The following is a 26,379-nucleotide window of genomic DNA, read 5'->3' as shown; positions in this document are numbered from 1 at the left end:
GAGCATAGGTTTTGTGTACTCGTCTGGAAGGTGTCGAGGTTGGGGTCGGACCCGGAATGTTCCGGAGTCGGACCGAAGGTGGTGTCCGAGCCGGAGGTGGGATAACCTCTTGGGAGTCGGCAAGGAGAAGGTGACGGAAGGGAAGTAGGGCTCCAGAAGTCGGAGTTCGGAGTTCCGGGAGCCCGGAGCGGAGGTCGGGATTGTATGGATATGACAGTAAGAAAGTGTATAAGGTAAAGAAGCAGCGTAGAATACACTTGCCTACTGTGGGTAAGAAAGTGAGAAGAAGGTTAACTTCTCACTTTCCCACAGTGGCCCAATATGGCGAAAACTTCCGGGGATACCCGGAAGTCACATGAGAAGTGGGAACCGGGCCCGGAGCATGCGGCGCATGGAGCATGCGGGGTGGAGCATGCATGTGGGTCCAGGAGCGGGTCTGGATGCGGGTCCGGGTCCGGGCTAGTCAGGGTGTGTGCCCTGACACTGCCACTCTTTTCACTCACTAAGATATGTCTTTGGATGGGTACAACAGAGAGGTGACATAACCCAATAACAGCACAATCCAAGCACAGCCTCACTTATCAATGAGAGTGACTTTCTCGCACTACCTATTGTGCATGATCACTAAGGTACAACACCTCAGGAATGAGTCATTCTGTAAGGCCAGTTGGGGTGCTGGCCTGGGTTGACTCCTCAGTCCTCAGTAGTCGAGATCTAGGCTGTATGGAGCTTATGATTCAACATCGGGGTGAGGGTAAAGAGTGAAGAACCCTTTACCTGAGCCCGAGCCATACATATGTAAATACAGTTGTTTTACATTGTATACAACAAGAATAAAGAGGAATAAACAAAGAATAAAGAAAGTGTGCACAGCATGCATCACCACCCTGAGACCCATCCCTTCCTCACACATTCTCACCAGAGAATGCACACCAATACTACCTCTGTGATCCCTTCTTTTTCTCCATGGATGACAATCTCTGACAGATTCTATGCAGACACCCTAGTCAGTCAGACCAATGTATTACCCACTCAATCTCACCAAAACGATGTGGCAATGACAAGGACCATGATTTTGTGGCTCCATTTGAACAAACATATCAGACTGTTGACCATCACGCAAGAGTGGAGACGCATGGAGGAACGCGCCCCTGGCTTGTGTTGATGAGCGACTTATGATCTCAGAGCTGGACTAGAAGTGGGAAGCTCAGTCTCAGCTAATATGCGTGAAGAACTGAATTGTATTACCTAGAAGCGTGAAGCTAAAGGTAATATACATATTGTAAGTTACAATAGTAAAGGGAATAGTAATAAAGGAATGTTATAACTAACCTCAGTCTCAGCTAATATGCATGAAGAACTGAGGGAAAAGGAAATGAATTCAAATGAATGAATCTATCCGTGGCCTGGCACAGGTTAGTCCGAAATAATATAAAAGAGGTCTTGTGACTAAGTAGCCACATGGTGGATTCTGGGCAAGTTGCTCTCCCAGAATGTTCCCACGCTAATGCAGGAATGTGGCTGTTAAGGTTAGCTCCATTGGAGTACCCTCATAGCACACAGTTCCTCCAACAGCTTGAAGTATATAAGCCATCCATGTCTCCCTGGGTTCCAATGACGGAGCTCCAGACCCTCTTAATTAGGCAAGCAATGTAAGGGGATACTTCATATCAGAGACACCGATGAAATCCCATATGGCCAGCCACATAAGGGCATCAGGGGTTCAATGATAGAAGCCATGGTATGGATGACGACTCCTTTGTGTGCCTTTGCACCAGCCTGTTCCCCCCCACTCAAAACCTAGGATTACCTGCAGATGACTGACTTCTTGCATGGACTCTCATGAGCAACCTAAACACCTTGTGATGCTGTAGACCTTTGTATATTTGATCACTGTGACTTTTCGACACAGTGGAGAATGGTCATGATTTTACTGATTGCCATGTGTGTGAGAGAACCTGATGCATGAATAACAGTACAGGAAAGGAAGTGAACTGTGGCAACAGACTTAGAGCACAAACATCAAATGCCACAGCCATTCAAACCAACTGCAAAACACAAACAGACAAAGTGGCAACACACCTAGAGCACAAACATTGACCATTCAAACCAACTGTGCAACACAAACAGATACAGGTGGGCAGAGAAGAAATACCAGTACAAGCCAAGTGCCCACCGGACAAGCAATCCAAATGCCAATGGCAATCCAAACAGCACAGACTCAATGATGAACCCTAGAGGATAGTACTAGCGAGTCTGAATCAGAATTGAGCGAACCTGACCATGGAGACACACTTACCACCCTGACTCTTCCTCCCATTCTTTTCCTTTCCCTTTCACATCTTCCTTTGGTGTGGATGCCTCCTTCTCCACATCTTTTGCTGGGCCAAAGAATGGTCCCCTCTTCGCATGGGGAGCCTGAAGCTCTTCCTCTGCTGTGCATTTAAGACTCACGCTAGCCCTGAGAGACTCAACCTTCGGTACAAGTTGCATAGGCCCTACAATCTGAATCGCACTCCAATGTAACTGGAAAGAATGTATATCCCCACGACCAGTATTTCAAGCACGAGAACTAAACACATAAGCCAGAGAGCAGTCCACGATGGCACTCAGAGTTGCAAAGAAAACAAATGCAGCTTACAAATGTAAGGTCGCACTTCCCATGATTGCCATCCCCTCAACCAACGACATTTGCAGACCCTCGTGTTCTATCGGCACACCCTGAGAGTCATATGCGCTGAGGTTGACCACATGTTGGAATTCTTTTTGGCTTGTGAGGGACAGGATGGCACAATGAAAATGCCCTTCCGGGTCCCACTCAGGATGGTTGAAGATAGTGGGAGTTGGGTCACTCTGATCCAAAGAACCTTCAGCCATAGCAGGTGGATCTGTGCCAGTCAGCCTTACAGACCACAACACTTTAGGAGACTCTGGTGGTGTACTTTGAAACATATCCATCAGATTAATTTTGGGGCACTCTTTTGCTGACTGAGATCGAACCTCTTTGAACATCACATGGGTGAGGTGTAGAAACGGCAAGTTACGGTTGTCCAAGTACACGAAACCACACCCATGGTCATGAATCTCAATGGTGGTGTCTGGACCGGGCTCTGAGTGGTGTTGGCAACCCAGATGACTGAGAGAATACATACCTTCGACAAGGTGGCCGAGTGTGGACACATTTTTGAGACGGTTGAGGGCAATGAGTTGGTCCACAAACCTCTTCTTCAAACTTGCTGGAGCACTGAGAGGAAGACCGAGATGAATCTGAAACTTGGTCGAATTCACTTTGATATGCTACAACGTCACCGTGGGTGTCATAAGCCAGCAAGGAATGAGTAATGACAGAAGCACTTACGCCTTGCTCCTTCCAACTATTGAACGGCACCATGTACTGGTTTCCATACTCGGACAGCTCAGCTTTCGTGATGATACCAAACAAAGCGACGTTGGTGACTGTGGAGTGATCGCTTATGCTCGTCCAGGAGCCGCAAATAGATTGACTGTTGGCAGAGGCTTGGCTACAGTAAGAAACGTTGTCAGGAGTAACATTACCTACCCAGTTAGGGTCATCACAGTGGTCGAGAAGATGTTGCTCGATACTAGGATCCTGTCAGGGCCCGGCCTCAGACTCGGAGGCTCCCTGACCTCAACCCCCATCTGGCCTGTCCTCACACTATGCGGGGCATGAGATGAGAAGAAGGGTAAAGGTCTCATCTCCCCGCATGGTTGCTATATAAAGGAATGGGTCACATGCCCACAACTATACAGCTCCTAGAGTTGTGTAGTGTGACCCGGAGGGAACATCCAGGTGGCAGTGCCCAGTAAGCGTGGGAACGTTCTGGGCGAGTTGCTCGCCCAGAACTGTGGCTGTGACCCGTGGGAACATTCTGGGCGAGCTGCTCGCTCAGAAAGTTCCCACGCTATCCCGTGCGCGTGCGTGTACACAACACACAAAGGCAACAACAAGGCAACAGTCAAAGAATAAAAGGGGGTAAAGTAGGTGGGGAGTCCGGGGCACTCTAAGGCAGGGTGCTGAACCCTGACAGATCCATTGAAAACAAAGAAGGGAGGGAGAGGCAGGATAGGATGCGGAATCATCTGGGCCAGGGCTGGAGTGGGCACTTTTATGTGGGAGATGGATGATACAGTGGAGTGTAGAGCTGGGAACCCAAGTGAGGTCGCTGGAGGGATCTGAATCATGAGACACCCAGGGGAAATGCAGTTGGAGGTTACAGCAAAAGACAGATGATATGGTGCATCAGCAAACTTGGTAGGGAGCTCTGTGAGCTCTGTGAGCAAATTGAGTCTTTTTGCTGTGCACCCTCTACACATTGGGTGGAGAAAATTAAATGTTTGAATGATTTTGTTCTCCTAAGGATGCAGAAGTGCAAAGATAATATGTATATACATTTTTGGAAATGCATATTAAATGGCCAGCATCATTACTTGAAAAGCTCTATGAGCTCATAGAGCTTTTTGTTTTTAAATAATGGATGGCCTTCATATCTCCATGAAATCTGCTTAGTTATTTTGGCACCAGTAGTGCAAAGATAATATGGATATATGTGTGTGTAAAATGGCCATTGTCATGGCTCTGAAAGCTCATATACCTTTTGTGTTTACTAAAATCAGCACCTTATTTGTTTATTGCTATTTACAAAATATGAGGAAAACTCTGAAATTCAAAAATTTGCACTTTATCTTTCATCTCATTTCTTGCTCAAAACTCAACCAATTTTGATGATTCTATGTGAATTGGAAAGCACCAAAGTGTGGCAATGTAACCATGCATGTTATGTAGGGTATAAATCAGTTTTAAAAAAGTGTTCCAAATGAAGTAAATTAAAAATACCACCCAATAAAGCAAACAAAAAGCTGATGTATTCTTCAGATATCATCCAAGCCTTTGACACCAAATTTCCCATGGTCAAAAAGCCATGGTTATTTGGCTCACCAAAACATGGTGGGAGACTTTTCTAACACTGAAACATACATTGCTACATTGCCCCACTTTGGCACTTTCCAATACACATTGAATTATCAAAAAAGTGATTTAATTTCTTTTCCAATTATTCCTAATTTCCTGAAATATCTCTCCCTAACTTATCCCAAATTTTCTGATTTTCCCCCTAATTTCCCCTGATTTTTTGGACATTCTCCATTTTTAGAAAGTCCCCCATTTTCTGAAATTTCCTTAATTTTCCCTGACTTTTTAGAAACCCCCCAGTTCCCCTTCATCCCCCCCCTCAATTTCCCCCCCATCCCCCCCTTCGATTTTCCCCTCATTCCCCCCCAATTCCCCCTCCCAATTTCCCCCTTCAAATTTCCCCTCATTCCCCCCCCATTTCCCCCCTCAATTTTTCCCTCATTCCCCACCTCATTCCCCCCCCCCCCCAATTCCCACCTCAATTTCCCCCCCATTTCTCCCCCATTCCCCCCTGTCAGAGACCAGATTCGAGACGAGGGAGAGTCTCTGTAGCAGAGGGCTTTGGCCTCAGCGACTTATGCCAAGAGCGCTGTGCCTAGTGACACGTCCGTGCCCTAACTTACTGACTGGCAATCAGAACCGAAGGGGGGTAACTCTAGTTGATTTTATTACTGGAGTGTAACCTATGTACAAGTTGGATATATATATGGTTACAGCAAAGATGGGTCCGCAATTGGTGGAGCCGAACGGAGCGGGGCTAATGGGGTTAAACATTAGCCGACTGAATATTACCGATGAGTCGGGTTGCAGGGTTAGCGGAAAGGCAGGCGATAACCCAGAAACGGAAAGGAGGGATAGGCCCGAAGGTGGGCTCTGCAGGGCAGGCGAGTGTATTGCCCAGCGGAGGCGGGAGTGCGCTAGCGGACGTCGGAGCTGTCCGGAAGTCTTCGGGGCTCCGTACTTAGGGAGGTGTAGGTAATAAATTGAAATGAGGGGGTGGTGACCATTGAGGGGTACCGAGAGGATTGCGGAATACAGGAGCTCCGAGGTTAGTGAGGAAGGAGCGGAGTTAGACTGGAGGAATCGGAGGGGCCAGAAGTCGATGGCTGGGGATGGATATGACACCCCCTCCAAATTTCCCCTCATTCCCCCCTCATTCCCCCCCCCCCCCCCCCAATTCCCTCCTCAATTTCCCCCCATTCCCCCCCTCAAATTTCCCCTCATTTTCCCCCCCCATTTCTCCACACATTTTCCTTAAGTAATTTCAGATTAACTGTATATGTATATCCCTAAATTTGATCTATATATTAATTTGGCTATATACCCTTGGTGTGTAGTGCCGCATTGGGGGCTGAAAGTTAAGCTCAGTTTGTTCAGTTTCCTGCATGGTAGGGACTTGGCTGTGACTCATCACATGATGCCAGAGTCAATGCTCTTAAATTTTAATTTTGATATCGGATAAATTAAACACTCAGGGAGCTCATATAGATAATAGTCCCCTGTGTGCAAATATAGCTCTATGAGCTTTGACTACTTTTCGGAGCTTTGACTACTTTGGGGAGCTCTGAGAGAAGGGGACCTGCAATTTCAAAGTACTGAAACTCTGAGAGCTCTGAGAGCTCTATGAGCTCTATGAGCTCTCAGGCCTCCACATCCAGGTTTGCTGATGCAGTTCCCGAGCCCTTGGCACTCCCGGCATTCAGTCCCTCCAGTTCCTATGCCAGCCTTGTCTCCATCTGAACCACACTCATTGCTTCCCACTGTGTGGTCACAGCCATGCACCGCTTCCATGCATTCCGCACCCTCTGCCCACTTCTGTGCCCTCTGCCCACTTCTGGTTGCCCTTGACACCTCTGGTCAGGTCAACACTCCCACTCCCCTCTGTGCCTCTGTTGGCCTTCATGCTGTCCTTGTGTGACAGTACTGACAGATCAACCTCTGTTCACGGACTTGTGTTGGCACCGCACCGACCCCGCTTATTTGTGGACTTGTATCGGCGCCGTGTGCTGACCTCCACTTTTGTCCTCTGGCCATTTTTGTCACTCGGTACCATTCATTCCTTGCCGAGTGCCTATTATGTTCACCCATTTCATTCGCTTAACTTGCCAATATTGGCACTTGATCCGTGTGCTATTGCACTTTCCTATTCATTCATTTAGTCTGTCAATATTGGTACTTGATTGTCAGGGTTCAGCACCCTGCCCTAGGGTGCCCCAGACTCCCCAACCAATCCCTTCCTTCCATTCCTTCATTGTTGCCTTGTTGTTGCCTTTCTGTGTTGTGTATCTGCACGCACGGGATAGCGTGGGAACTTTCTGAGCGAGCAGCTTGCCCAGAATGTTCCCATGGGTCACAGCCACAGTTCTGGGCAAGCAACTCACCCAGAACGTTGTTGTGGGGACAAGTCCGTGCAGGTCAAACCAACCCTTATCACGCATTTCACCCCCTACTGCATCAGGGACTAGGATTGGTGAGTCGTGGTAATAGTAGGAGTTGTAGATACTGTAGAGGTGGTTCTGACGAGTCCAAGATTGTCGGATTTGGTGGAGTGGTTGAGGAGATATGACCTTTTCTTTATTTTCCTTACTATTTTCATTCATTCACGCATGTGACTTTCCTTTTATATTTGTATCGGACTCTTCCATGACAACTGTACAGACAGTTAGTTAGAGGTTGGACAGAGTATCAGCACCGTACTCGCAGGACCCACATCTACCTGAGTGATAGAGAGGGACCTACCCCCCCTAGACCTGAGCCACGAGTCTAGATTGATAGACCCATTACAACGTTCCCACACTTACTGGGCACTGCCACCTGGATGTTCCCTCCGGGTCACACTACACAACTCTAGGAGCTGTATAGTTGTGGGCATGTGACCCATTCCTTTATATAGCAACCATGCGGGGAGATGAGACCTTTACCCTTCTTCTCATCTCATGCCCCACATAGGCAAGTGTACATATTCTATTTCCTTTACTATACATCTCATGCCCCACATAGTGTGAGGACAGGTTAGATGGGGGGTTGAGGTCAGGGAGCCTCCGAGTCCAAGGCCGGGCCCTGACATTGATCCACTTTGACTTTATTCATTCCTTGCCTCCCATTTCCCAGGTTCTCGTCCTTGGTTTAGTTTGACAAGTCCCCACTCATTTCCGCTTATTTCCGCACTGGACTGACCGGTCCCTCTTTTGATTTCTCTTACCTACTTATACCTTGTAAATACTTTCGGGGACCTCAGTCTGAAATCAACTAGAGTACCCCCCCTGTTCTGGTCTGAGTCCCTCCTTCTGCAAAGGGGGCTTCCCCCCTCTGAGTCTGTGCTTGCAGAGTCCACGCTCCTCCTATAGGTCCACTCCGCTTGCAAGTCTTGTTTGAAGTCCGCTGTAAGTGTCAATCTGTAAATATGGGATCTCCCCCAAACGTCAAGCTCAGGGCACAGCGCTCCACCTGAGTCGCTGAGGCTGCGATCCCACTCTGCTAACCTTGAACAGCGCTTCCAGATGCGCCGCATATTTCCGCCCACATATCCATGCATGCACACTCCAACAGGCTTCCGCCACAATCTCTGACCCTGACTCAGACAGAGACCCATCTGTCTTCCATCCATCTTCGGACAGTATGTCTGACTCTGACAATATTTCAGTCTCTGACAATAATCCCGATTCTGACAATTGCAAGCACCAATTGTGATAAAGATCATCTAACTGGTTGGCAGCAGGAAGAGGGGGAGTATAAGCGGCACGAGAGGAGCTGTGGAGGTTGGAGTAAAGGTGGAGCAATGAATGTCATAACAATGCCATGGAGGAATGTGGAGGGCAGGGGATGTGGAAGTGAGACATTACTCTCTGAAGAAATTTTAGATGTACAACGGATTGAGAAATGTCGGACAGAAACCGAGAGAGTTGATAGTGATCATTACCATTGGTGAGCATGAGTGGCTGACAGTGTATGTTAGGTTCAGAAGCAGCAGGGGGGGAGACCAAAATCACAGGGAGTGACCAATGCGATGTGAGCAAACAACTTGGAATGCATTTGCTCGCGATTGAGAGGCAGGGGCTGGAGATAAGGAATGTGGTGAAAGAAACACAGAGCACAAAGATCTGAATAAGTCAACATTTCCAATGATTCACAGATGTTCTTACAATGAGGATAATAGGAGCCAATGTGTCGAAAACAGGAGAGTATGCGAAGAACACTCTCGTTGTTTAAGCGTTTGGAGTCAGCCGAGTTGCAAAGACATAAAGCCAGGCAAATCAATTTCCACTGTTGAACCGGACATGATGGAGACAAGACCACATTGAATACAGTGCGATAGTACTGATCATAAGAGGGAAATTGGGTATGGAGAGTGACACAGGCTGGAAAGCTGGATTGATAACAATCACCCCAAAAGAGGTGACGAAGTAGGCGATCACGAAGACAATTCTCAGTCAAACCGTTCACAGAAAAGCCATGATTTTGGGCATCCACAATTAGTGGATGAGAATACACCAATATGGCGGAAGTTAAAAACGTTTGAGACCAAAGAGCTGAGGATAAAGTGATAAGAGAATAGAAAGAAAGTGGTGATGGACACCCACCGCATTCGACCGCATAGGAGTCCATAATGGACAGACATTGGATTGCATGCATACACAGAGAGGATTGAAATAGAATCAAAGCAGAATGGGAGGACCCTAAGTTATGAAGCCATTGGCAATAATAGAGGACCCCGTCGTATTTTGCATTCAGTTTGGCACCGAGAAATTTACAAGACCCCCTACAGAGTAGCGGGAACTTCTAGCCACTGTGATGATCTTTGGGGGAATTCATTGCCTTGGATGGTTATTTCCCTTTCCGACACGCATAGAGATGATCCTATGGCAGGTTTCAGCAATATATTACAGTACTGACTCCTGTCTCTGTAATGTTGGTCATGAGTAAGAGGGACCTTGCTAGCGTTGGGTCACTACTCATATTACTCATATTACTTGTTTATTCCACTGCGCGGGTCATCCTCCTTGTTCTCACCTTCAGTTCTTTGCGTTCACCTCCGCCTGATCTATACCAGACCCCATCTTGGTCGTCATTCCTCCCGCATTTTGGATAGCCAGCCGTGTATGTACTGTGCTTCAGGTTTAAAATTTGTGTTTTAAAGTTACAGGACAGTCTGATGTTGACGAAGATCTACAATTGAACATGACGCAGTTCCATTATCACAAGTTACGCACAAACAAACACCATTCTTTGCCTCACCGCACTAGAAACTCGGCGAGTAGTAGGAGGTCCTCTGAATTTTGTGTCACATTATCAAACCGGGTATGCAACCGCCTTGTTCTCGACGGATTCGGAAGGTGCATTGAACATCCACCGTAAATGTGAACACTCATCGCACTCCCCAATTTTGAGAATGCCCTGACGAGATAATACTTCGAAGGAAACGCCTTCCACCTACTGAAGACCATGTTTCCGACAACTCCTCCGAATGATGTGTTTTGTCTTCCGACATCCTCACCTAAGGTAATGAAAAACTGGCTTTCTTCTGGCCGTTATTGGCCATACCAAGTGGTCCACGGTGGGCAAAGTGCAATCTGGGATGTATTTCGTCCTCGAACCCATCACCATAAAATGATTCTCCTCCGCCTCCGTTTATTCTGTCTCCAGTCTGGACAAGAAATCCAGGGACTACTCTGTGGAAGTTAACGCCATCGTTGTAACCTTGAAGATGTAGCGGGAGGCGACATGAGACATGAATAAACATCATGCAGCGAATCATCATTCGTGCCTTCCATGGCTAATGTAATAAAAGCCCCCGCACGCCTTAGGAGTCTCCTAATACATTGCCCAAAGTTTCAGTGGGGGTGTGCACCAGAACGTGATGGGCAAACCTTTGACCATAATATAATTCGATCTATCCAAAGAAAAGTTGGATCAACTGACCACTTCCCGTCTCTACCTCTATCTCTCCGACAGAGGTCTCAAGAATGACGCGACCTTTGGTCATCGGTGATAGAACTTGGCTAGTACCAAGGGTGTCGAAGTAGTCGAAGTGCTTTTACTTGTACCCGAAAAGACCTCAAAAATGAAAGGGCGCAAAGGTGAATGATCCAACGACCTTCTAACCTGGTGTTTGGGCAAGCGAAGAGCTTGACAAGACCGAGCGACCAGTAATAATATATCCACCCAAGATAAAATCCATTCGGATTGTTGATAATCCATTTGATGACATTGTGCCCCGCATAGAGGCAGCGGAGAAGCGAGCGCAGCAGCTAGCCAGAGAGGAGGCGCAAAAGGAGCGGGAGGAGGCTGCAAGGCGGAAGAGCGCAAAAAGTCGATCTATTCTGTACTCCGAATGAGCTCATTTGATCATCATTCTTGCAACTATGTCTTGCAATATAGAGGCGCAAAGCTGCTTTCATTCGGAGACGCAGTTGAAGAGGAAGAATCCACGCCAATAAAGAAAAATTCCGTGCGTTATTAGTCTCTCGGATCTACCGCTCTTATATTTTTGTTTACCGTACAGTAATCGTTGGCCCAGAGCTTAGAGCAGCAACTGCTCAACTAACAATACCTGAGGTTCCACACCGAAAGAAGGATCAAGGTCCAGGCCTTCAACACATCGAAGCGTCGTCATCTCATGACACACACCGAAATATTCACCCAATGCCGGTAAGGTCCGTATGATCGAGATCGAGAGGTCATCCGTAAACGACAAGGTGCCGGTCCAAATGGTTGGGAAATCGGGTTCGAGTAAAGTGATTACTCTGTGGCCGAACCACTCGGGTCTGCTGGTGTCGAAGGTCGTGTTGATTGTTGGAGCGGGTGCATTTGACGTGCCTGTCGCCACGGGGGAGATGGAAGGATGCGAGAAAGAGTGGTCGATGGGGGGTGCAGGCTTTGAAGGCTTTTGTTCGTCCAATCATGTAAATATGTAATCTATAGCATCCGGTGCCAGAGTAATTGTCGTGAACCGAAACTAGTACGAGTACGGGGACGTACTCTCTGTCACTGTTCTAGTTGAGATGAGTGAGAGGGAACTGTGCGTCCCGGACCCGGCATGTCCATGAGCTCGACCCGGTAGTCGTTATGGTGGCAGAAGTAGACGGCGAGAATTGAAGCTGAGCCATGTTGTATGAAGAAGCAATAGTCGAAGGAAAGGTTGTCGATGGCGTTGCCGATGTAAAGATACTATATAGAAGTACGGCCAAGGTAATAGTATACGGAGCTATTTAGGACAACCAGGGGATGATCATTAGCGCAGTGTGGAACTCCCATAGAGTGGCCGGCGTTCTGGACAAAAAGATGAGCTAAGTGTTGCACAAGACCAAGTCAGACTCGTGGTCACGGGGACTCTGAGTCAGATTGAGTCCGGACTGGGTGTCTCGGTCCGTCAGGTCTGAACTAACGGACTTATAACGGACTAACGGATTTAGCTACAAGCGCTTAACGTGTCACCGCAAACATTCCACCCTGCCACCGTCTCTAAGCTCCCATCTAGGTCTAAGTTCCTCTCTCGTGTTAAGAGGTCTTCCATCTCTGTTTCTAGCACTAAGTTCCGCTCACCCTGGATCCAGTAAAGGTCCCACATTGAATCTCGCGTCAAGTTGAAAATATCTCGTACCCTTTTCCCCTGCAAACTTACACCCTAACGGCAGGCTGTAAATAGATACTTTGGGAGGAATGGAAAATATAACTTACTTGGGGGGATCTTGATGGTAGACTCCGCGCAAAATCCATTTCAGATTGTTCTGCATTGTAGTCACTGGTGAGGTCTTGAAGAAGATTGGCACGGAAAGGATGGTAGCCATGGTTTATGTCATCAGGAATGCAGGAGGGATGTCCATGCTCGGGCTCCAAACGGCCCCCAGAGGGGTCACGGTCGCTAGCGGAAGGAGCAAGTCCGAATGAACGACGGATTCTCTTCCTATGTGAACCATCGACTGCATGTTGGCGGTTGAGGTCTAGTTTGATAGATGAGATTTTCACCATCTTCTCAACAGATAGTCGATTGCGTGCGGGGTTCTTTGTGTCCCCAGTGATAGAGAAGAAGCGCTCCGAATCAGCTGAATTACAAACAAATGAGAAGATGAGAATAGCGAGTCGTGCCAGTGGGTCGTCATTGTAGGCACATTTCCATGCCATGATTGGATTGGAATCCTAGCAAACACATGCAGAACAATAACATTGATCAGCTTGGGTAGGATGTGAAAGAGGATTTGACATACCGGTATGCGGACGCGAAGATTAGTCAGACTCCAATCCCCACCCTGGTACCCAAATGCGTCATAGCTATCTGTCAGGTAGGCAATAGCGCGCTGACCCAATGTATTTGGAGGAGTGGTGGTTTCAAACACACGACAATATAGACGCTCAATCATTGTCACCAGGATCCCTGTAGAAACTAGCGGGGTGAAGAGGGAAGTTTTGATGAACGGGTTAAGGGTGACTGCAACTATAAAAAAATCATGATCCACTTTACTCCAGCGGGCCTCAAGGCTGGAGAGAATAGCGTCAACAGGAGAGTGTCCATTAAGAGATAATATGTCGGCAAAGGACATATCGGTGTAGTGCTTGTAGAGTTGACCAAAGATGAGTGCAACTTGGTCTGCCCTAGTATTGGAACCTTGGCAAACATTCACGGCAACGGCAAGGGGCTCTAAATGGCTCTTTATCCTAGAAATTAAGATTCTAAGTGGAATTATTGCTGGCAATATTGTATTAGCGCGCTCACTGTTTTAAGTCATTCCAAAAACAATTATCTTCAATAATGGAGATGATTTGGCAGGCTTTATTCACTGCATCACGCCTAGTACCAGCAGAAGACTCAAGTTCACTCCGGCTTTTCAACACTATAGTTCGAAAGGAAGCCTCTAGGAGAACATCAGCAAAAGTCCGTTATGCTCCGGAGCATCAAGAGTGGCTGGAGCATGTGGGAGACAAAACAGCAGATTGGGCACTCCTGGAGCCAATAGTGTTCTCCTGGGAGGGGGTTCAGGAGCAGCTGGGAGTGGTGAGGAGTATGTAATGTGCCAGGAGCAGTGGGAGGAAAATTTTGGTCTCTAAAAAGTTGAAAAAAAAAATTTAGGGAAAAATCAAAAAAAATTCAGGAACTATAGTGTCTTTAAAGTGCTTTCAGGACATATAATTATTTGCAAAATTGAGGAAGAAATGATGGAGAAAAATGGAAAATACTTTCGGAGACCCGAGAAATAATGAGAACTGAATTGATGGGAAAGTCTGAAAATTGAATAGGAAAGTGAGGGGAAGCCTTGTAAGCATTGTTATTTTCTGCTGTTCTGATTTTTCCTGATTGTTCTTGGTCTCACTCCCAGCTGCTCCTGGACCCTCCCAGGAGCTTTCAGGAGCTTCCAGGAGTATTGAGGAGCAGCTGGGAATGAGACCAAGAAGAATCGGGAAAAATCAGAACAGCAGAAAATAACAATGCTACAAGACTTCCCCTCACTTTCCTATTCAATTTTCAGACTTTCCCATCAATTCAGTTCTTGGGTCTCCAAAAGTATTTTCCATTAGCTACTCCTGGACCCTCCCAGGAGCTTCCAGGAGTATCCAGGAGTATCCAGTAGCAGCTGGGAGTGAGACCAAGAACAATCAGGAAAAATTAGAACAGCAGAAAATAACAATGCTACAAGGCTTCCCCTCACTTCCCTATTCAATTTTCAGACTTTCCCATCAATTCAGTTCTCATTATTTCTCGGGTCTCCGAAAGTATTTTCCATTTTTCTCCATCATTTCTTCCTCGATTTTGCAAATAATTATATATCCTGAAAGCACTTCAAAGGCACTACAGTTCCTGAATTTTTTTGATTTTTTTCCCTAATTATTTTTTTCAACTTTTTAGAAGTCCCTATTTTTCAAATTTTCCTCATTTCCCTCTATATCCCCCCCTCATTCCCCCCCTCATTCCCCCCCCTCATTCTCCCCCTCATTCTCCCCCATTTCCCCCTCCCTCATATTCTGCCAGCCCAAAAGTGATTAAGTTGCCAGATTAATCATATATCAGGCCATAAATTTTGATTGTGTATTGGTGAGTCTCAGTGTCCTTGATATATAGTATAGTGTTTGATCTAAATGTTAAGCAGTGCCTTGTTGTGTTAGTCTTGTGGTAGGAGGTATTCATGGGGGATCTTCCCTCTTTTTTTCCTTTTCATTTTCAAATGCTCCAGGAGCTCCCAGAAGCTTCTCACCCCTATACACTTTGAAGCATTTAAATTGTATTTACTGAATATGTTTGTGCACAAAGCAATGCTCCAGGCCCTCCTGGGAGTGCCCTGGAGTACCTAGCCAACTCCAGAGGAAATGGGCTGTTCCTGGACCGGCCAATCTCCTCCTGATTCTCCCAGTGCTCTCGATACTCCGGAGCACTCAGGAGCATAACAATTTTTTGCTGATGAAGAAGACGTTGTATGGCCAATACACATCAGGAAACTCAGAGGGACCTCCTGGAGCCGAGATATCCCACGGAGCTTGGGGAGCCCAAAAGGTCCTTACCCCCTCTCAAAGAACCAGGAGGCATGCTCTCTTGGGCCTCTTGAGCTCTGCGGCTCCTCTCCTTCTAACGGTGCAGCACTGGCTCTCAGACTCCAGGATTCTCAGTGTTCTTGACTCTCGCGAACTCATGTAATTAAAGGAAGAAAAATCGATTTTTATGTATATAACTGGCAGCTACTCAGACTCGCTCCATGGACTAGTGTTGCCGCGTGGTTGTTCTTCCATGTCTATAATAGATCCATCCCTCTCCTCATACATATGATCCCTTTTGAGTTCTTGCCTATAGAGGTTGATGGAATATGAGTCGGTAGTTAGGTTAGTGAGTGTTGGCAACGTACGCTACAGACCAAAACATGGCACAGCAAATACGCTTCCATCGTCTTGTCTTTTTTGATGAAAACTCGGCAATGTCGAATAGATGATGTTCATGTATTTCTGCAAAGCGTTCGGCAGAAAATTCAACCTTGGGATTAATAACACTCTCAAGCGCACAGTGAATCTAAACAAAGTGCATATTAGCAAACTGGTGTTATGAGTAAATGGATGAAGTACCGCTGATAGGGCAAGGGCAATAAGCTCGTGATGTTCATCGAGGTTCTTGAAATCATCAAGACAAGTCTCCCCCAACCGACGAGAAATAAACTGCTGTTTGAAGGTGAAGAACACCTTCAGCACAGTCAAAATGATCGGGTTTTCGAATGGACCATCTTTCTGTATGTAAAATGTCAGTTAGCCATATTGACATTGGTGCAAAATCATACTAAGCGGTGATTTCGCCAGATGTACCTGGACTTCTCCATTAGGTCTGTGACACTTTCGATGCGCTCTGAGTCATCCATCGCTGAAAAGTTATAGTATTCATTAACAGCTTGAACAGCAGCATTCCGGAATCTATTTCGGAAGTTGGACACAATTTTCATAAGCTGTATGAGGGGTTGAGACAGAGGATATTTACGACTTTATATACAACTAATTCAACATACCGTAGTAATCATCAGGGGCTCAACCATGAACTGGTCACTTCGCAGGTTCAGATTTTGGGCAGATCTTGCAAGAGCTTCTTGTGCAAAGCGTTGGTGAATTGATGCATCTTCACTACGTGCTCCATTCAGGCTATTCTCCCCAAGAGACCAGGGATTTGACGCAACAAGCTGAAGGAAAACTGGGCGTGAATAATTGAGGACGGAAAAAACTTGAGGGTTATCATGCTGGCACCAGAATTCAAGTGTGGCATCTCTTGCACTTGGCTCACCATTGGCCTTCTGCTTTGCCTTCTTGGAGCTTGCCTTGGGTGCAAGATTAACAGCACCATGAAGCGTGACAGATGCTGTGCTGGAGGCCACAGGAGATGAGCTACGCGTCCTTGATGACGGATTTGGTGTTTGAGTTTGGGGAGGCATGGGGCTTGATGAAAAATCGTACTATTAGTGAGACGATAATAAGTATCAAGAAGCAAGTGAACCCGCAAGAGTGGCTAGCCTGTTTTGAAGCGTCATCATCTAAGCCAGGTGACTGTCGCGATATTGGATGGGGAGAGGATAAGGGCTGAGAGGAACGTGTTCCCTTCAGCGGAACAAGACCCAAGGAGGGCCCTCTGCTAAGACTAGCTTCATCCCAAGAAGTGGGGAGATGACAGACCCGACTGGTGTGGTGGCTGGTCCGTCCACTGGAGATCCGGGTTTTGTTGAGCTTGAGTGCCTTACGTTTCACCTCCATCTGTTCGGCTAAGGCTGTAATTTCAGCCTGCAACTTGTTTGCTTCTAAAGCCGCTTGAGTGCAACCAAACTAAGTAGGAAAGTAACCAGCAACACTTACCATCATCATTTGGTTCAGTCATTTCTCCACTATCATTCAACTCACTGCCATCGGAGAAATGCAAGACTGAGGAGTGAGAGCCCTTCTCAACATTCCTCCTACCAGCATTGTCGTTACTGTCACTGCCGTTGTCACTGCTGTCATTCTCGTATTCAGGTCGGTCAGCTGTGGTGTAGGTCATGTTGACAGACTTCATCTTGTCCCTCATTGGGTTTGTAACTGATGCCGGAACTGGCAAGATTTCATGTGTTAAAAATTTTTCATGGTGAGTGGCAACGAACAAGGCCCACCTTTCTTGCTTTTCCGGCTGCCTTGAGAAAGGCGTCGCTTTTTGGAGAGTTCAACTTCAGCCAGATGGGTGGCAATAGCCACTGTTGGGCGACGAGCATGCTTTCCAAGAACAGGAGGAACCAACTCTGCCGAGGATGTGTGAGTAGGTGTGTTACAATTGGGATTGCGGTGTCGTGAGAGCATTGTCAAGCAGGAGGGGTGTTGAACTAGTAGTGGAAGAGTAGAAGATGGTGGAAGGGAAAAAATGGGGTGTGGCGAAGTGAAAAAAAAAACGGGGGCGTTACTGAATCTGCCTCACCACTGAAATTAGTATCCGCTTATCCCCGAAAAAAAAAAGTGCTCATCTGGCCTTTGCCTCCCAGGCCTGACGTCTGAGCCAACTGCCACACCTTCCAGACTGCTCCATACCTTAGTCTCGGTTCCACAGGTCCCACAAGGGGCAAGTGATGCCATGCTCCAGCTCCGACGCCACCCAATCAAAATCGGAGTGGGTGTGTGAATTTTGTGGTAACAGTCGAGCTTTCCGGTCACATAAAGCACTTCAAGCTCACATTTCAGCCTCTCCGGAGTGCCTAAAACAAAGACTGAATAGATTGACTTACAATCACATAGCCCCTACTCCTTCCTCCCGAGATACCCCACTGGCCACTTCACAAACACCCTCATCCAGCTTCCGACCATCATTTGACTCTCACAAACAGAATGAGGTCGGCCCCACTGTATACCTTGCTAGCAATCTTGACAATCGCACCGATGACAATTTCCTAAACGATGTTGATGAAAGACAAGATGACGGGCAAGACTCCCATGCCAGTGATGATTCCCACAATACTCACAGTGAGATGTCAGACTCATCCAACCTAGACATGAGTTCAGACACTGAGCTGGAACACCAGCTGCAATTCCATGGGCTTAGTGCATGGCAAGGCACAGCATTGTCGTTCAGTGTGTTCCGGAGATGTGAAGGGCCAAGGGCAGTGCCAGTGAGAGCAGAGCAGAGAGCAACGTCAGTATGGTCTATTTGGGAGCAGACAGGGGACACCGAAAAACCATACAGCCCATGGAAATCAAAAGCAGAATGGGACTTAGTTCAATGGCTCTGCAAGTGCGAGCTGTCTCAAGCTGAAATAAACAAATTTCTCCGGTTGGAATTTGTGAGTTCACCAATTATCGAGGAAGGTAATTGAGAAACTAACATTGAAATCCCAGATTCACCACCTTGATCTGTCCTTCTCCTCAGCAAGGGAGATGTACACGATAATCCGAGTGTCGCTACCTCAGGGGCCACCTTTCCAGCATGCAACGGTTGTGCTAAAGGATGCCCCAGATGAGCAGCATGAGCTCTATTTCCGCGACATCATTGCATGCTCAGCATTTCTGTTCAGTAATCCTGACTATAAGGAGGTTATTGATTATGAGCTGGAGGAGATTTTTGTGACTGACAGAAATGGGACACCCACAAGAAATCGAGTCTATGCTGAGCTAAGCTCCGGTAGGATCTGGAATGAGGAGCAGGTTAGTAGGAAGATCAAGTATAGTCTGGAAAAGATTCCTCATTTCGTAACAGTTCAAACTCTCTGAGCAGGGGCTCAGCGATTCCACAATCCTTGCGATAATGCTTGGCTCTGACAAGACTCACCTAACCAACTTCTCTGGCGACAAGAAGATGCATCCTGTGTACCTTTCTCTGGGAAATATTCAGAAATCGGTCCGGAACAAACCTAACAAGCGTGCATGGATTCTCTTGGCCAATCTCCCAATTAGCAAATTTGCGGCAACACATTTCGACGATAGCCACTTAGCTGACAAGATGAAGGGAATGCCTGGTCTCCTTCAGAAGATATTGTATCATGAATGTCTTCGCATTGTCCTGAAGCCACTTCATGAGCATTATCGGACAGGCTGCATAATCAGACCAGTGCCCCTGCTTGATGCGCATGGAATGACCCGCACTTGCATCCTAATTCTAATGGCTTGGATTGCGGATCTTGAAGAAGTCCTTGATCTCCTTGGTCTTTGTCGAAACAGCTGTCCAAAGTGCACTGCTCAGTACAAAGACCTTGGTGGAAACTGGACATGCGAATGTCGAACTGGGGATTCAATCATATGTGCCCTCCAAGAGCTGCGAAAAAGGTTCCCTGAAGCGACAACGTGGCAATTTGCGAACAAGGCACGAGACATGGGACTGATAGGTGTCGAAAACCTTTGCTGGGAGGGTCTTCCAGTGGATATTTGCCGCGTTGTCTGCCTTGACCTGCTGCATGGCCTTCACAAATACATAAGTGACCATCCAAAGACATGGATCGAAAATTCGATTGGAAAAGACTCACTTGATGCTCGATTCATTGCACAACCGTACCGGAAGGGACAACGTACATTTCACCAGGGGATATCAAAGATATCCCAGTGGTCAGGCCGTGAAAATCAGGATCTTCAGCGCCATCTAGGCGTCATCATCGCAGGAGCATATGAGAAGGGGAAGGAAAGTGTAAATCCAAGAATTGTGAAAGCGATGCGCGCGCTGCTTGATTTCTCTTACAAAGCCCAATTCCCTGCACATTCCGATGTTACTTTTGGGGTCAATGATTCAAGATCTGAAAACATACTATTCCGCTTCGAAGGTTTTCCTGGACAACGGCGCTCGTTGCAATATAAAGGGTGTACTAATTCCTCACTTCCGCATACCAAAACACCATAATCTTCGCCATTTCGCTCAAGATATTCGTGATCATGGCACTATGGATAATGGATCGTCAGAAATCACAGAATCGTTGCATATCCCAACATGCAAAGTGACCTATCGATCAACAAATAAGAAGGCTCACACGATACAAATTCTCGATCAGCTTCAACACGTGGATTCACTCTTTATCCAAGCTTCTTCCATTCTTGAAGCAATGGGATGCAGTGCTCCTGAGCAAGATGACTTCGACAGCACAGAAGATTGTTGCGATGGCCAAGTGGCGACATCCAGTGGCAGAGATGTCCCTTCAACCGGCAGCATGACCCCGAGGTCACTTGCTGGTCACATGCCTACTGTCTCTAAGCGGCCTCAGTCCATCAGGTTGCTGGTCTCCTCTGCTGCTATAAAATTCTCCTCACCGGATCTTATATCAGCGATGATACGGTACTTTGTTTATAATGGGAACTTGGGCCTTCGAAATCACCCAAATCGAGATTATTACTCCTCAGCTGCTTTACCACGCCATCTCCAAAGCATCGATATTTGGCACGCATTCAAGATACAACTCCCCCAGCCCAATGCTTTCTATCCTCCTGCACAAACTCGGATCCAATGCACCCCCCCAACAGCACAGCAAGGTGGTATCTATTCAACCGTCCTCATCGACATGGATCAAGAATTGCTGGTCTCAGATATACGACGTAAGTACAATGCCAACGGGTTAATTTAGAGCTCATTTTCCACTGACCCCGGCTCCATACTAGGTTACCGAGTTGGGGAAATCCGATTTGTGTTCGCCCTCTTTGAGTCTCAAGACTGCAATGGCTGTGAGCGTTTCAATTTAGGCCCTTTGTTCGCTTACGTCCACTGGTTCAGTCCGATCTCTAAACCCAGTGTAAGTAGCCGCTTCCGCACGGTAAAAAAGGAGGTATATCGTGACATACCAGATGGTGGGATTGTTCCCCTCTCCAACATTGTGGTACCATGCCCTTTAGCGCCAGTTCTTCCTGGGCGTCTCCAGAAAGGTAGCATACGCTCCGCGACCTGCATGGAGACAGAGTTGGAGTTCTATATTAATCCTTTTGCGAGTCACATTGATTATGAACTGTATGCGTAACTTCTTGATTCCATATGCAATAGCTATATACAATGGTAATGATGGAGAGCACCGGGAGACGCTGGAGCAGCTCATGAGAGTGCAGGGAGCACCAAGAGCGCAAGCGAATTCTTGGAGTCTCCGGAGTCAAACCGAGTTTCCTGATGCATGTGATGTCCATCGCGTGATTACAGGCCGAATGAGGGCTTTTGCTTGATGTGCAGTATCACGGATAGTGCGCTGCTCTCTATATAGCAAATGAAGCACCAGACAATGGTTATTGAACCAATTGATTATCTCATTAGCCTGTGCCAATCGCAATGACATTTCACCGTTATGCTTAATATAATCACCCAGAATTAGCTGCATCTATGAGAAATGGATTACTGTGGGGAGCGATTTCAATCAGAGGAACATACCTGATGGGCATAGCAATCTGTTACTATGAGCTGTGGAAAAAGATCCAATAATCTGAGACGTGTGGCCCTGGATTCTCCCGATGCATCTGATACCCATCCAATGAGCCTCAGACCTAAAGTGTCTTCGATATAATCCTTTTCTTTCTTGATGCGTGTAAGTAGGTTCTCAGCTGTCTTGCGTTCCCCTGTGTTATCATACACATTTGTCACCCGCACCTTTGAATGATTGATTGATGAATATGACAGCGAAGTCTAGTTCCGCTAGTAACCTACCATCCCTCTTGATGAGATCATAAATGCAACTAGGTGGTTCCGTGAAGTATCCTTCCACCCATCACATTGCCCAGTAGCATATGCACCCTTCATCAACCGAGTCAACTCCTCTTGTCATCGATCAAATTCTGTGGTTAGAATCCGTCCCGAAAGTTTGTTCCGATTTGGAATTCTGAAGGCTGAGTTCAACATTGAAAATAATTTGACAACCTCCAGATCCTCAACACAAAGGAAGGACCATCCTGCAGACACAATAGCATGAAGTAATTGTTCTTCAAGTGCTACTTGTTCTTCATTTAACAGTGTGGGAGTTGTGGGTGAGGTGCTTCGACGGCAGGGAATATGAGCTGGAGGGACAAGCAGCATTGCAGAGGAAGATGCTTGGCTATGAGTTGATGATGGGTTGTTGACAGGTGTTATATGGACATGAGGCATTGGACTTGTTGAACGCTGGTCTAACCATGCTTGTCCTTCAGCACACCCCTCTACGGAAGTGTGTGTGCATTTCACAAGATGACGAGCCAGCTTTTCTACTGTTCCTTGAATATCAGATGCAAGTGCAAGAGCTTATGTTTGCCATTTGATGAATATTTCTCAAACCAAATTAATGAGATATATGCATACCAGCTTCATGTAGTTCATCCGCTGAGCATTGTTGTGTAATGCTTCCAGTTGAGATGCCCTTGGAATCCTTTGCCTCCAGTGTCCTTGTATGCCAAGCCACGCATCCCTTGCACTTGGCAATGCGGTGACTTTTATTATTTCCATAAAACCTTTCAAGTTGGTGGAAGTATTCCCACATAGGACTAGAAATGCCCATGGTGAACTAGAGGAGGATGGGGGGTGGGATTGTGTGGGATTGTGTGAAGTTTTCGAAAATCCTAACATGAAACATGGCAAATCAGGCGGCAAAGTCACAGTTGTGTAACTCAAGCTGTAGTAGAATCATGCTCAGTATCTCTTGTGTGCTAGCAAATAGTCATTACAGCATCTAATCCATAACAAACAAAACATATCCTATGAAGAAAGGTTGCGGATGGGTCTGAATATCGGGATCCCCCAATGAAAAGTCCAACTTACACTGACCGTGGGAGAGACTTGTGACCATCTAGTCAGACTCATGGACTTCGGTCTTTGTGACTGTTTGTGACCAGGTCTGTACAACACTGAACCTAAATGCCCCACCCAGCGCGTTCCACAAAGAGCACGTGAATGACCACGTGCTTCTTTTTGTTTGGAGAAGAAATTGTTTATTTTCTGTATGTAACTGATTCCGGTTTCTCACAATTTGTATTGTCTGTGTTAGCGCCGACCAAAGCACCACAATCTGCGCTTCCAATAAATCGATCAAAGCAAGACGTGCCCTTTGTTTTTGCACGCCATTGCAAATTGGACCAAACTGTGAAATTTGTTTCAAGTGAATGAAGTTCCTTAATTTCCAAGAACAAGAACCTGTGCGGCTGCGTGTGGTGGAAGCACTGAATATAGGGCTGTGCCGCAGTCCAGCTGAGAGTATAAAGTTTATACTCGACCTGTGTTTGGTGTGCTTGTGCCTGCGCTCGACCAGATCCAATGGCAACTGCTCTAGTCCTCAACATCCTCAATGTTTATTCAGCGCCCGATGGTTGTAACAATTTCCGGAATTGCCGAACGATGTGGAGCATCGTCTGTGGCTGTCTCCTTACCGCCTTTGCTTGCGTTTGGACGGCGGTGCATCCAGATATGAGGGGGCTCTCTCATGATATCTGGCCGCCGAAATCGCGCATTGGCTTGATGATGCTTTCACTGGTTTTACCGGAGGCCATTCTGGCGACTGCATGGTACCAATTCTTGGTGTCTTGGAGAATTTTCAAAAAATATGAGATGATCAAAGGTGTGTCCTGAATTTGAGAGGAAATGCACAAGTTAGGAAGGGATGAGGCATTGACTTGTACTTGTCACAAAGGGTGGACCTTGACGCATTCATACTTTGTCGTCATGCGTGGTTTCTTAATTAGGAAGACCGGGAATACTAGAGAGGCCGCAATAACAAAGAAGGAAATTCTTGATAGAAGCAAAGGCAATGCATTTTCGAAATTTATCATTGTCCTTCCACTACTATGGTTTATCACTCAATATGTCGGACGATGGGCAAGCCATTTGTACAGCTCGCAACTCGAGACAATGTCGTTGGCGTATGCGGCATTACAGCCGATTCCAAAAAAATCGGCCATTTTGACTTCATCGAAAGAGATCTGGGAGGGTTCTTCCTTCCTAAAAAAGTTGGCTGGATCACGCCCCATGAAAGGGGTTTCCTTACTTGGATGGATCCGCTTAGCACTGGGGTCTTTGGTCTCACTGCATCCCCACTCTCATGCGCGACACTATGGCAAGCTCGGGTTTCCGGACTCGCCCACATTCAGTTACAATTCAAGCCCTCCACACACATGTGCATGCCGCATCTTCCAGTGATGCATATCAATTCAGACTCAGATGAAGGGTTTGATGAAGGATTGCGCAAAGTTAGTCAGGAAGAAAAGCCTGATGATGAGCTTGATTGGGACTTGTTTTGAGGACTTCTCACATATATACAAGTCCTTCCATGCTCTGAGCATAGCTTAGCCCTCATGTGTGATGAACAAAAAGTCTGGTGACGTTGATACACAAAATTCGGACTTGTTTTTGAGGGCATGAAGACTAGAATGTCTAGTGCACTCAAGATGTTTCCCCACACTGATTAGAGGGGGAGAAATGGATGCAAGTGTACGCAAACACAATGTTTTTTAGAGGGAGTTCCATGGTACCATTGGGTTTGCCGCCTTGCACTCAAAAGTTACCATTTCTGGCAGAGAATGAGTGCCCCTAGATCTCTTTCGATGAAATCAAAATGGCCAATTTTTTTGGAATTTGTCATATCCATACAATCCCGACCTCCGCTCCGGGCTCCTGGAACTCCGAACTCCGACTTCTGGAGCCCTACTTCCCTTCCGTCACCTTCTCCTTGCCGACTCCCAAGAGGTTATCCCACCTCCGGCTCGGACACCACCTTCGGTCCGACTCCGGAACATTCCGGGTCCGACCCCAACCTCGACACCTTCCAGACGAGTACGCAAAACCTATGCTCCCGACTCCGGACCTCCGCTCCGGTATCCCGTTCACGTCTCGTCTCCGGAACCTCCGGTCTTAGCTCCAACCTCGGACTTTGACCCCACCTCCGCTTATACCCATTGTATTGGTTAGCTCATTCCATTTAATTACGTTTGCCAATATTCCGGAGTTTAACCTCCGAGTTCGGACTTTCCGGACTTACTCCAGACCTTGCAACTATTGCATTGTCCATTTCAATTCCGCTATTCTCCCTCATTCCTATTTGGGCTGCTGCTTCCTTTCTATTCAGTCAGCTAGCCATTCCCGACTCCCAACCTCCTTCCTTCCTCCTTGGGCCTTGGCCCTTCATTCCTCCTTTGGGAAACACCATTGAGTCAAACACTTGACCCTCGGTGTTGTTCCTCTTTCCATCTCCCTTTGTCTCCTTTTGTCCTACCCTTGTTCCTTTTGATTCCGGACCCCTCCTTATATACAATGTACCTAGTAACTTGTAACCTCAGTCCGAAATCGACATGAATTCCCCCCAAGAGACTTTCCCTCTGCTAGATCCGAAATTAGGGACCCCTAGGACAACCAGCAATGGCACAGCGCTCCGCCTGAGTCGCTGAGGCCGAGGTCCTTCCACACTAAGTCTCCGATTCCACTCCGGAGTCGTCCAAATCCGCCCCTTTCTAACAGAATTGGCTGTAAGTCTTTTTGTTTACGTGTTGTGGTGGCATAAACCCGTTAACATTCAATTCCCAATCCATGTGACAAAAGAGTCCCCTTCCGTTCCTCTGACTTATGTCGATCAACCCACATCTGAAATGGAGACTGATGCAGATCCGATATCCCTCGTGCCTGAGGATATGGAAATTGGCTTCATATTTGAAGAAATTTCACGTTGCCCTGCAGGACTTACTCTGTGAGATCCAACTGAATGATACAGTTAAGGTCACAAGACAAGGACATAAAATCATGGACAAGCCTGGCATCGAAACCAGGACCTCTCAGTGTGCTACCATTACACAACTTGCCCATTTGACCATGCCGGTATAGGCTGTTAAACTCTATACCGATGGGAACAGATATCCATTCTCCAACAATATTTACAGCTGTTTGCAGAAAAATCTGCTGTTTTGAATTTATTGGGTATGTGATCCTGGTCATTCACCTTCCTAAAAAAGTTGGAAGGATCAGGTTCAACGAAATAGAATTTCCTTATTTGAGGGAAACCCCAATGATACCCCCTAAATGTATGTAGAATTAGAAGCACCTGAGTGCATTCACAACAATTGTCCATCCAGTCATTATGGGG

The 26,379-nt window shown here is 46.8% G+C and overlaps 8 protein-coding genes across 8 annotated transcripts; 5 read left to right on the top strand and 3 right to left on the bottom strand.

The window, feature by feature from the left end:
- Window positions 1-2,082: 2,082 nt before the first annotated feature.
- EI90DRAFT_3022881 (uncharacterized protein) lies at window positions 2,083-3,573 on the bottom strand (the record flags this gene model as incomplete). The annotated part of the gene is made up of 6 exons (XM_039057824.1): window positions 2,083-2,113; window positions 2,300-2,515; window positions 2,642-3,110; window positions 3,153-3,297; window positions 3,359-3,521; window positions 3,560-3,573. 6 exons carry the CDS (start codon window positions 3,571-3,573, stop codon window positions 2,083-2,085), a joined length of 1,038 nt encoding a protein of 345 aa, XP_038908143.1.
- Window positions 3,574-10,424: 6,851 nt separating this feature from the next.
- On the bottom strand, window positions 10,425-10,670 carry EI90DRAFT_2950861 (uncharacterized protein; the record flags this gene model as incomplete). The annotated part of the gene is made up of 1 exon (XM_039055399.1): window positions 10,425-10,670. The coding sequence occupies one exon, from the start codon at window positions 10,668-10,670 to the stop codon at window positions 10,425-10,427; it is 246 nt and encodes an 81-aa protein (XP_038908142.1).
- Window positions 10,671-10,991: 321 nt separating this feature from the next.
- EI90DRAFT_3294657 (uncharacterized protein) lies at window positions 10,992-12,242 on the top strand (the record flags this gene model as incomplete). The annotated part of the gene is made up of 5 exons (XM_039067441.1): window positions 10,992-11,007; window positions 11,153-11,252; window positions 11,309-11,378; window positions 11,584-11,818; window positions 11,852-12,242. The coding sequence occupies 5 exons, from the start codon at window positions 10,992-10,994 to the stop codon at window positions 11,887-11,889; spliced, it is 459 nt and encodes a 152-aa protein (XP_038908141.1). The 3' UTR covers window positions 11,890-12,242.
- Window positions 12,243-15,592: 3,350 nt separating this feature from the next.
- EI90DRAFT_3137110 (uncharacterized protein) lies at window positions 15,593-17,707 on the bottom strand (the record flags this gene model as incomplete). The annotated part of the gene is made up of 8 exons (XM_039064829.1): window positions 15,593-15,698; window positions 15,757-15,917; window positions 15,971-16,129; window positions 16,180-16,341; window positions 16,402-16,822; window positions 16,881-17,178; window positions 17,234-17,464; window positions 17,524-17,707. 8 exons carry the CDS (start codon window positions 17,705-17,707, stop codon window positions 15,593-15,595), a joined length of 1,722 nt encoding a protein of 573 aa, XP_038908140.1.
- An 866-nt stretch (window positions 17,708-18,573) lies between these two features.
- Window positions 18,574-18,925, top strand: EI90DRAFT_2857439 (uncharacterized protein; the record flags this gene model as incomplete). Its single annotated transcript, XM_039053779.1, has 2 exons — window positions 18,574-18,678; window positions 18,734-18,925. Coding segments are annotated over 2 exons (297 nt in total), but the record flags the coding sequence as incomplete, so codon positions are not given.
- Window positions 18,926-19,124: 199 nt separating this feature from the next.
- EI90DRAFT_2866182 (uncharacterized protein) lies at window positions 19,125-19,565 on the top strand (the record flags this gene model as incomplete). Its single annotated transcript, XM_039053830.1, has 1 exon — window positions 19,125-19,565. A coding segment is annotated over one exon (441 nt), but the record flags the coding sequence as incomplete, so codon positions are not given.
- A 1,016-nt stretch (window positions 19,566-20,581) lies between these two features.
- EI90DRAFT_3092909 (uncharacterized protein) lies at window positions 20,582-21,365 on the top strand. The gene is made up of 2 exons (XM_039062454.1): window positions 20,582-20,908; window positions 20,972-21,365. The coding sequence occupies exons 1-2, from the start codon at window positions 20,644-20,646 to the stop codon at window positions 21,322-21,324; spliced, it is 618 nt and encodes a 205-aa protein (XP_038908137.1). The 5' UTR covers window positions 20,582-20,643; the 3' UTR covers window positions 21,325-21,365.
- A 2,271-nt stretch (window positions 21,366-23,636) lies between these two features.
- On the top strand, window positions 23,637-25,825 carry EI90DRAFT_2862878 (uncharacterized protein; the record flags this gene model as incomplete). The annotated part of the gene is made up of 3 exons (XM_039053814.1): window positions 23,637-23,868; window positions 23,941-24,169; window positions 25,774-25,825. Coding segments are annotated over 3 exons (513 nt in total), but the record flags the coding sequence as incomplete, so codon positions are not given.
- Between the last annotated feature and the right edge of the window lie 554 nt (window positions 25,826-26,379).

The sequence above is a fragment of the Cantharellus anzutake genome (assembly GCF_015039405.1).
Source record: "Cantharellus anzutake strain C23 chromosome Unknown EI90scaffold_180, whole genome shotgun sequence".
Lineage (NCBI taxonomy): Eukaryota > Fungi > Basidiomycota > Agaricomycetes > Cantharellales > Hydnaceae > Cantharellus > Cantharellus anzutake.
The sequence above is the reverse complement of the archived record's forward strand: the minus strand, read 5'-3'. Positions and strand labels throughout refer to the sequence as shown.

Excerpts from the sequence above, each read along its gene's own strand:
- EI90DRAFT_3092909 (XM_039062454.1), top strand. The coding sequence starts at position 20,644 with ATGATACGGTACTTTGTTTATAATGGGAACTTGGGCCTTCGAAATCAC. Across the intron at positions 20,909-20,971 it reads GCTGGTCTCAGATATACGAC|GTTACCGAGTTGGGGAAATC; the intron begins GTAAGTACAATG and ends GCTCCATACTAG.